At 32.7% G+C, this 11597-nt stretch overlaps 1 protein-coding gene across 1 annotated transcript; it reads right to left on the bottom strand.

Moving 5' to 3' along the window:
- Positions 1 to 187: 187 nt before the first annotated feature.
- LOC139524393 (uncharacterized protein MG328-like) lies at positions 188 to 7402 on the bottom strand (the record flags this gene model as incomplete). The annotated part of the gene is given in 7 exon segments (XM_071319164.1): positions 188 to 231; positions 1629 to 1717; positions 3128 to 3313; positions 3830 to 3968; positions 4547 to 4665; positions 5718 to 5802; positions 7300 to 7402. Coding segments are annotated over 6 exon segments (646 nt in total), but the record flags the coding sequence as incomplete, so codon positions are not given.
- Positions 7403 to 11597: the final 4195 nt, after the last annotated feature.

Genomic DNA, 11597 nt, shown 5'->3' with positions numbered 1-11597 from the left:
CACAAAGGTATGTGAAGAAACTCATTAGTTGGCAGTGAAGATGCTGTGAAATTGGATGTATAATGCTAACACTGTAAATCAAATATATTTTGTCAAAGTCCCTTCTGCCTACCCATAACACATGTGTAAATCTCTTGTGATGATATTCAGTTAACAAAATTTGGAATTTGTCTTATAAAATGCTTACCAGGTAAATGAGGTACATCATCTCTATTTCTAAGGTATCCTCGTCTGAAATGTGTCCATGACTTATTGAATGATATATTTCAATGAGTCCAAAACCCAAACAAATATTTAGATTTTACTTGCATGTGCAACAAAACAGGTGCCAAATGTAGAGCAGGCACTGTTTACCTTTCTGGAGCACCTGACTCCCCCCCCCCCCCCTGGCCATAGAACTGCTTGCCAGTAATTATAAGACTGATTTACTTTATATATTATACAATGTCACCTGCTTGCCACATGAGATAACGTTATAGCTTGTTTATTGTAATTATTGTTAAAACAGCTTCTTATTGTCATTCAGCAAAATTAATATGCAGAATAACTGTTGACACTAAGATATGTCTCAAGTTTTGTAACTTTGACGGTATAATGCAAATGTTCAAATTGAAATGGTGATACATTGTATTTCAACATTTGAAATCTCATAAACATGTTTAACCACATTTTTGCACTGTCCCAAGTCAGGAGCCTCTGGCCTTGGTTATTATTTTTAATTTTAGTTTCTTGTATATAATTTGGAGTTTAATATGGCTTCATCATCACTGAACTAGTATATATATTTATTTAGGGGCCAGCTGAAGGACACCTCGGCCTCCTGGTGTGGGAATTTCTCGCTGCATTGCAGACCTATTGGTGACCTTCTGCTGTTGTCTGTTCTATGGTCAGGTTGTTGTTTCTTTGACACATTCCCATTTCCATTCTCAATTTTATGTAAGCTATACAAATCATTGTAAGTCAATATGCCATGACTGAAGGTGTCGGGTGGAATATCCTCCATGAAAATGTTAAATGTTGAAGGCTTATAAAACTGCATACCAAATATCATTCACTTATCATAAGTGATTTCCTTTAAACTAACCTTAACAAAAACTTTAACTTGTAAACTATGTAAAAGTTTCTAATGTTAATGGAACATGATAAGGATGTAGGGGCAATACAATCTCCATGGAAATGAGACTTGCAAATGCCAAGACAACTGAATACCAAATATCATTGACTTCATTAATTAGCCATCTTGTAAATAATGCAAAACATTCAAAGTCAAGGAACTATGGTTCAGGGTAAAAAATCTATATATGAAAATGAGATGACCCAATGCTAATACACTGCATACTAAATGGCATTTACCTACCAGTAGTTGTTTCCCCAATACACTAGACCTAATCACTAACTAACACATTGTAAACACAAGCACTGACGCCAGAGACACCACGCCTACGTCTCACTTTTTAAGCTTCCTTGACTGAGAGAAAAAAAAAACAGATAATTGGTTCATATACAGCCTGCTTGTACCTTGATAATACTAGGCTGTGAAAAAATTTCATAATTGGTCAATAGAAAATAAACTATTTCAGTATTTTAAAAGTAACTTCAAACAAGATTGATTCATATTGTATACATACAATAAAGTGTTAGCTTGTTGAAGTTCTTCAAGTTTTTGTTCTGTTCTCTGCATCCACTCAGCATATTTTTCACCCCAAGTTTTTTGCATCTGTAAATTAAATAATCAATAACATCCATCAACATCAAGGTATACAATCAATACTGCATCAGACAATCATAGCACAGGTACGTTCACACCTTAATAAATGATGGTTTTTTTTAACAAAAGGTAATTCATAATAGTACTAAATATATAAAAAGATAGGTCTAATGCTTGTTTATACGATATAATCATTTGAAAAATTTGACTTCTATGCAATAAATAATTATGTGAATTTTACATATGAAATGTATAAGAAGTAAAGTTCAACTGTATTAAAAATAAATTTAAAATTAATGTAAAATCAAAATATTTTACCAGAAGTGCTTTGAGATTTTAGTCTTAAACTAAATATGTAGGCATACCTGCCAACTGTCACTATTTGGGGGGGATTTCCCCAATGGAAGCTCCCAAATTAAAATTTTGAAAGAGCAATTTTGTCCACAATTTTAAACAAAACACAATTAGTTTTACAATGACTTTAAGCTTATAAAAGTATGAAGAAGCCAAAAACCAACATTAAAATGTATTTGAAGACCCCCTTGAAGGTTTTTTATGACTATGACAGCCATCTTGCATGCAAAACCCCCATGGGAATTTTGAAAAGTTCACAGGTATATGTAGGTCTTACTTTAAAAACATCTCTAAAGCTTGGCCTAGAAAAAATTAGATGGGTACCGTCACTATATTTAAAGGAAAAGATGAATTCTAAAATGTTTTCTAGTCAAAGTACTAAGGTTTTGACAGGGTTTTTTTTCACTGTAGCCAGCATTTTTTTTAAGAATAAGGTTGACGAAAAAAGATAAATTTATTTTGAGTTATCAACATTAAATAAAACCCTATTTTTCCAATTCAATTGTCCATCTGATAGACATGAGTTGGCAAACATACATTAAAAGCATAGTGCATTATTTTCTTTGATTGTTTAATCTCTTCAGATTTAGCATGCATGCATTGAGCCGTTTACTATTGTAGAGACTTTTAAACATTATTTACACCTTATGTAAGAATTCTGGGTTTTGATTGGTTGATAGCCAGTGTATTTTTCATCAATTTAATGTTATCAAATGAATATCGTTCATTTTTTAATGCTGCCGGGGTATATGCAAAAAGGATATGCCTTTTTTACCCTCTCTGCCGTGGTATTTGCCAAAAAAAACTCTATTCGACTGGACGCTTGTAATGTCACGATCATCAACGCGTTTTTGAACATTAACATTCGGTGTTATTAAACAGATATAGCATGTTGTTGAGGGGTTTTTGCCAAAAATACCAGTTTTGAGAATGAATTTCCCTCGCCTTACAGCTCTTGAAATTTAACATTCTTTCGACTGGTATTTTTCACAAATACCCCTCCTTAACATGATATATCTGTTCAATATCCTCTTTAATGAGATTGTAAAACAAAGCAATGAGTACCTCAATCTTCATTTTCTCTTCATTATCACACCATGTAGCCTCCTTTATACTGAGATCATAAACAAGGGAGTTAACTCTTTCATTGAGGTCATCATTCTCTACCACCAATGCTGCATTATCTCCCTGTAATTCTGCTATGTTTTTCCTGAGAGCTTCTATTTCTATATCATGGTCACATGCATATTCCTAAAATTAAAATGTTTCATAGTACAAGTGTATTATACTGAAAAGAAAGGTATAACTGAGATGGATAGTTACTACTGGTCTATTTTACATCACTCATACAACATTTTGAATTGTCATTATAATAGATCTCAGACCCATGGTAAATTGAAATCTGTAAGGTATTGGAGCAAATACCGAGCAAATATTTACCTTACTATAGATCTCATATATATTTAAAGAAACATTTCTAACAAAATTCTCTGCAGGGCCCAGTTTGATACAACCACAGAGGTCAAAACATTGAAAATTTGGGCCAAGTATGGACATAACATTTAAGCTAGGTACAGCTCTGAATTTTAATTGTGACAAAATATTAGATACAGCATAGGTTTCTGACACAGAATGAATGCAGTTTAAGAACTTAAAATATCAAATGATAAATAACACAAAGAAAACTTCAGATACATTGGTATCTATATTTTGACTACTACAAACTAATCATGGTGTGTAATAAGGAAACGAGATGATATAACTAACCTCAACTAAATCTTTCTTCATTTGTTCCATTTCTTCTGCAAATTTTCTCTTCAGTTCATCAATCTCTCTATTTTTCTCTTCAAGTTCTTTATTTTTTGCTGTGTTATCAGGTTTCTTTGTATCAGTTGTTTTACTGTCTCTGTATATGATACCAGATGAGAGAAATAAAATACAATATATTGCTGTAAGCATGAATTACATACTGCTTTCTTGGGTTTGTCAGATTTGTTTTGTATGGTACATATTGTAAATGATTCGGGTATATAAAAGTATTGATTTTGTTTTTGTTTTTGAGGTTTGGGAGAGGGAGGCAGTCTTTAAACTGTTCACATTTGCTTTAAATGATGAAAACACAAGGTCTCAACTCCAGAACCATTTAAATATTCAAGTAAATGGTACCGTTAAAAAGAATTTCATGACATGTTTTATAATACCGTATAGCAGTCTATTTTCATGGAGGTGTAAATTTCCGCCGGTAGAACAAAATAGCCAAAAATAAATGCCACCAATTTGAAAGTGTAGATGCAAGGGTATTGATAAAAGTTTTGAATCCACCAAATTGATAACTGCCAAAATATTTTGTACACTTTATTCAATGAAAGTCGCGAAATTTTATACCTGCGAAAATAACCCGCTTTACAGTATATAATTTATAACATGATTCTTCAAAACAATTAAAACTGAAGAATATTTTGAATTTAAAAATGTTTCCCTTGCCTTCTTCCAAATGGTAATCCAACTTCTAAAACTTTTTGTTCTCGTTTTGTGATGGTTGTATTCTTTGCCTTTCGTAATTCGTCAAGCCTCTTTTTCAAACCTGCTACCTCATCTTCAAGCTGTAAGTAACAATTAAAATCAGGTTTATTGTTCAATTTGTTCGAACCAATATCTGGTAACAAAATTAACGGTACCAATTTTTCTTGCACCAGATGCGCATTTCGATAATACATGTCTCTTCAGTGATGCTCGTGGCCAAAATATTTGCAATCCAAAGTATATATAAAAGATGAAGAGCTATAATCCAAAAGATCAACGTAAGCTCATCAATGACTGGAGACCAATTAGAATATTTCAGTGGTTATTGAGAGATATTTGAAAACCAATGACATTGAGAAAATAAAAATCATGGAGTTGAAAAATGGTATCACTATATATATATATATATAACTACAGTCTGCTTTACTGATTTATTTTCATTTTTGTACTCAAGTTTTCAGCTTATTTTCACCATGAGCATGATGAGTTGGACACCAAAAATAACATCCTTTCATTGCATAAAACAGGAACTTTTAAAGACCACATAAACAATAATTTAATAAATAACCCAGTTATTTTACAATCATTTGTAACTAAGAAGTTTTTGGAGGTCTGTCACTGAATTAATATCAGCCCGGAAGTTGAACAGCAACTGTTGAGAACTTAAAACTAAGAGCTCATAATAAGCTAGAAATACAATACTTAGAAACTTAAGATGAAAATAAAAAAGAAAGTAGATGCAAATTAGTTAGACAACCAAATGTGCATTGTACAAATATCAGACAATTACATCTCAAAAATAAAATAATTGGAAGGCAGGCAAAACTCACTGCTTATATACCTATTCAAGGTTAAGGTTTAAAACCTGAATTATTCCTTAAATGAATAATCACTTACTAAAATGATGTAGCTTTTTTAGTGTTAATTTGGTATTTCGCAAAGTATAGATACAGAAACATTTACAATTATGAATCTGAAACTATACAGATGAAAAAAACTCGGTAATGCCCATATCTTTTGCTATTTAACTTAAATTTTACTTAAATTTTCTTTAGTTATGCCACACCAAAATAAACATGAATCATGACAAAAATATCACTTTTTCTTGGCAGTATGAACAATTGTATCTCACCTCTTTGACTCGTAGTTTTAGAACAACATCATTCTGTCTACTGTCTATAGGTTTCTTGGTTGTGGCCATATTTATCAGTGTTTATCTGCAAATGTACAGAAAATGAAAACAATATGTCAGAATAAAATGGGAAATGCATCATGTATATCAATGAGTCAGCTATGTGACAAAATACACATATTAAATGCACTACATTGCCAGTGGCGGATCCAGAACTTTTCCTAAGGGGGGGCCCGCTGACTGACCTAAGGGGGGGCCCGCTCCAGTCATGCTTCAATGATTCCCTATATAATCAACCAAATTTTTCCCACGAAAGGGGGGGGCCTGGGCCCAGCCCCCCCCCCCTGGATCCGCCTATGATTGCTGATACTGCTTGCATTGCCTTATGTTAACAATTACAACCCTCTAATCCTATTCAATGTACAAAGGGGAAAACAATCCCAAATGTAAATAAGTTTAAATATAGAGACAATATTTCATTGAATTCAAACTCATATGTCGAAAATAAACAGACAGACGTGCATGTAACACCATGACCAAACAAGAGGCACTCATTTGTTTGATGGGTTTTATCTTTTGATTTTGCCATTTGATTAGGGACTTTCCGTTTTGAATTTTCCTCAGAGTTTAGTATTTTTGTGATTTTACTTTTGTTAACTTATGGACTTGTAGGAGTCAATATTTGCAATTCTTTAATTTAGGTTAAAAACATGTATTTCTTGATTAAAACTAATTGGACTTATTCATTGTTATTGAAGTCATAAATTGTCTTAAATTAAATGGAGACAAATCTTTGAATCTACAAATTAAGACCTCTATGAGTCAAAAGCAGATTTAGACTTATTTATGTCTGAGCTCTGACTGTTTATATATAACTTTATTTTAATGAACTGTTGGATATTTGTTAGTCTGCAAAACTATACAGTTACAGTCTTTTGATGAGGTAAATATGTGGTTTTATTGACTTTTGAATAACTGATATACACTGAGGCAATGGAGGCCGAAGTGAATATCAGTTTTTTAAGTCAATTTAACCACATATTTACCGAAACCAAGGAATTGTATATTCCTTGCCGAAACAAAAGACAGTAATTGTTTTATTCCATATTCTGAGAGAAATGTATACATGTAATGGAATGTAATTACCAAAACCAATTGTACATCAAAGGATTTTTACCAAAATTATACATGTAAAAGTATGCGACATTTTGTGTGGTGAATAAACTTTTTCCTTCGGTGAATATGCTTATTTATTCAAAATCTGATTCATATATAGAAAACCCTATTAAAGTTATATCAATATGGAATAATCTAAGTTATTCTATAAAAAATCACTTATTGTCTGCCAGTAAAACACACAAAAATTTGAAAATGAATAGGTGAACTATAGGTGAAAACCGTAAAATCATTGAAAAATTATGTAAAGCAGTGATTTTTGTTTCCATGATAATCAAAAGTGTTTATTCTGAAAACATAAACTAAAACTCTATGCTAAATCAAAATGAATTGAAAATGTGAAATGTATGCGATCTTTCTTAATGCGACTTCTAAATACTAAATAAATTTAAAGTGTGTGTCTTACAAAACAATAACATTACAATAATAAATAGTCTAGGACATCAAATTGTGATCAAAATATTTCGTCCCAAACACAGAGGTTAGTAAAGTGTTGATTCTATCAAGTAGTTTGGCAACTTTGTACAATTCGAGTTGACCTTTCATTTTTATCTCACCTTGCCCGAAGGACCAAGTGGGCTTTTCTCATCACTTTGCGTCCGTCGTCCGTCGTCGTCATCGTCTTTTAACTTTTACAAAAATCTTCTCCTATGAAACAACTGGGTCAAATTTAACCAAACTTGGCCACAATCATCGTTTAAAAAATGTGTCCGGTGACCCGGCCAACCAACCAAGATGGCCGCCATGGTTAAAATAGAACATAGGGGTAAAATGTAGATTTTGGCTGATATCTCTGTATTTAGAGCAAATCTGACATGGGGTAAAATAGTTTATCAGGTCAAGATCTATATGCCCTGAAATTTTCAGATGAATCGGAGAACCTGTTGTTGGGTTGCTGCCACTAAATGGGTAATTTTAAGAAAATTTTGCAGTTTTTGGTTATTATTTTGAATATTATTATAGATAAAGATAAACTGTAAACATCATAATGTTCAGCAAAGTAAGATCTACAAATAAGTCAACATGACCAACATGGTCAGTTGACCCCTTAAGGAGTTATTGTCCTTTATAGTCAATTTTACAAATTTTTCGTAAATTTTTGTAATCTTCTACAAAAATCTTCTCCTCTGAAACTACTGGGCCAAAACTTAGCCACAATCATTATTAGAGTATGTAGTTCAAAAAATATGTGCGGTAACCCGGCCAACCAACCAAGATAGCCGCCATGGCTAAAATTAGAACATAGGGGTAAAATGTAGATTATGGCTTATAACTTTGAAACCAAAGCATTTAAAGCAAATCTGACAAGCATTTAAATTGTTCTATCTGCCCTGAAATTTTCAGATGAATTGGACAACTGGTTGTTGGGTTGCGGTCCCCCAATTGGTAATTTTTAAAGAAATTTTGCAATTTTTGGTTATTATCTTAAATACTGTTATAGATAGAGATAAACTGTAAACAGCAATAATGTTAAGCAAAGTAAGATCTACAAATAAGTCAACATGACCAAAATGGTCAGTTGACCCCTTAAGGAGTTATTGCCCTTTATAGTCCATTTTTAACAATTTTCATTAATTTGGTAAATTTTTGTAAATTTTTACAAAATATGTTCAACTGTAACGAAAGGGCCAAGTTTATTATAGATAGAGAAAATTGTAAGTAGCAAGAATTTCAGTACATAAGGATCTACAAACACATCACCATCACCAAAACACAATTTTGTCATGAATCCATCTGTGTAATTTGTTTAATATGCACATAGACCAAGGTGAGCGACACAGGCTCTTAAGAGCCTCTAGTTTGAATCTCAAAAAGTGGCGGGGTTTATTTCAAAATGCAAATAAAATCCGTATAGGTAAACTATACGATTGATAATAAGAGAATTGAGGATTTTAATACAAATTTATTTTAAAGAACGTTATCCACCGATTCCTTCTGCTTTGTACGGGCCGGCTAAACTCCATCGTCTACTTTCAAAGAATTCATTAAGTAACATTTCAGAGAATATTAGCGATTTCAATTTGAGTTCAACGAGTCTCGTTGATCCCTGATTTTAGGGACATTTGGTCAACTGGCATCAGATAACATTCTTTTGATGAATGCTGCACCTGAATCGAAACACTACGTCTAGAACAAATACGCTGGGGGTGATACTACATTTATTCGACCAAACATCTTTTATTATCTTTTGAAATTGAAGTTGATGTTTTTTTATAATGAAAGATATAAAAGATGTAAATAGAGGAGAGTGTTTAAGATGCGACGAATTTATTAAAAAAAGCAAAACAAGAACGTGATGATGAGCGTGATCCAAACAAAATTGTATATATTCTAATGTACTTGACGATGAAAAATATCCAAAAAGTGAAAATGTACGTCACACTAAAACTTAGAAACATGTTAACGAACTAAAATTAAAAAAACCAAACATAAATGACTTACAAAGGCCAGAGGATCCTGACTTGGGACAGGCGCATAAATGCGGCGGGGAGAAATATGTTATGACCATAATGTGATATCTCAACCCCCCTCTAAACCTCTAGCCAATGAAAATAAACAAACACACAGCAATACGCACAGTAAAAGTTCTTAAAACTCAGTTTAAAAGAAGTCCGAGTCCGATGTCAGAATGGGTAACCGTTAAAAAGAAATTAATAATTCATATGTTTCCAGATAGATTTTTTTTATAAACAAAACAAATAAGAGGGACTTCAGTATTATCAAAATTGCAAATAATTTGTTCGTTAACAGAATAGTTTTTTTAAAATGTCGTTAATACTTACAAAATCAAAAACCTTTATTGACATATTTGTTTTTAATCAAATGTTTTTTTTTGTTATCTTCAGAGCGAATTTTGAGAAACAGCTTAGAATAGTAATATGCAATTAAAATTTGAACGATTTCATACTTAGTTCAGTGTATGTTCACTTGTTTTTGTTAATATGTCTTTTTATGAGGGGGGATAGGAGGGGTCCTGATCCCGAAATCCAGGGCTTGAAAACACGAAATCCCGAGGTCCCGAATTTAAATAAAGTAAATCCCGACGTCCCGAAATCCAAAAAAAAATAAAAAAATTCCCGAATCCCGAAATCCCGAGCTTAAAAACACCTGATCCCGGAGTCCCCCCTCATTTATTGAGTTAAGCCATTCCAATTAATGTTTTATAGTGTATCTTTCTATGTTGTAATGTTACACTAATGTTTCAGGTAAGGGTTACGGTTGCTACCTATTTTAAAACGGTTAAACATGCTGCATATGTTTGCATCTGTATTAAGTCAGGGACCTGATGTTCGGTGGTTGTAAATTGAGTATGCGGTTCTTAAAGTGTTTCTCGTTTCTCATTTTGTATACATAGATTATGCCGTTGGTTTTCCTGTTTACTAACGATTGGTTTTAAAATAGTCAATTTTGGGGCCCTTTATATGTTGCTGTTCGGTGTTTGCTAAGCCGTCCCCGTGATGAAAAGCGTACTATATTGATTGATTGGTTAAATATTTCTCAGTCATGTCCTGTGTTTGAATTTGTTTATTAGCTTTTTGGTCATGAATGTTTGTCTCTAATATTTAATTAACTGTGCATTTGTATTCAGATATCGCAGATCAAATTTATTCGTTCATTGTTTAATCATACGTTTTTTGATTGAATTAAGTCTCCCAATTGATATTTTATCGTATGTTTTTCTTTGTTGTGATGTTATGCTATTGTTTCAGAAAAAGGGAGAAGGTTTGGATCCATTAAAACGTTTAATCCCGCTGCAAATGTTTGCACCTGTCCTAAGTCAGGAAGTAGTTGTCGTTTGTTTATGTAATATATACGTATTTCTCGTTTCTCGTTTTGTTTATATAGATTAGACCGTTGGGTTTCCCGTTTGAATGGTTTTACACTAATAATTTTGGGGCCCTTTATAGCTTGTTGTTCGGTGTGAGCCAAGGCGCCGTGTTGAAGTCCGTACTTTAACCTATAATGGTTTACTTTTTAAATTGTTATTTGTATGGAGAGTTGTCTCATTGGCACTCACACCACATCTTCCTATATCTATGACCTATAATGATTTACTTTAACAAATTGTAAATTCGATGGAGAGTTGTTGCATTGGCACTTACACCACATCTCATCATATCTAATTAGGTCTGCAATATGGAATATGCCAGTGTTGGAAATCAAATTTGATGTGATTTATTAACAGGCAAAGAACCGAAAGCTTTGTTAACAGATTATGTCTACTGTTGTTTTGTTTAAATAGTAATAAATGTCCGAAATATTTGTATTGTTCCTACGACTGAAATTTCTTTGATTGCAATTTATTTAACTCCCATAAGAACGGTTTTTACGATCAGTTTTAGAAACTATATTGTATCCAAAATGTTATTTATAGAATCGGTTCTTGATATGTTATCAATTCTCTTGATATTATCAATAAGACCGAGAGGAATGGCTGTCTGTATTTTTATGCCCCACCTATGATAGAAGAGGGGCATTATGTCTTCTGGTCTGTGGGTCCGTCCGTTCGTCCATTGTACAGTCCTTCCGTCAGTTCGTCCAATCTAATTAAAATATTGATCTCTGACTACGTTATACCTCATATGGATAGTTGTTAGATCTCATATGTAGTATAACGTAATCAGAGATTAATATTTTAATTAGATTGTCCGTTCGTCCGTCTGTCCCGCTTCAGGTTAAAGTTTTTGGTCAAGGTGGTTTTTG

Source organism: Mytilus edulis, chromosome 5 (assembly GCF_963676685.1).
Source record: "Mytilus edulis chromosome 5, xbMytEdul2.2, whole genome shotgun sequence".
NCBI classification, from domain to species: Eukaryota; Metazoa; Mollusca; class Bivalvia; order Mytilida; family Mytilidae; genus Mytilus; species Mytilus edulis.
The sequence above is the reverse complement of the archived record's forward strand: the minus strand, read 5'-3'. Positions and strand labels throughout refer to the sequence as shown.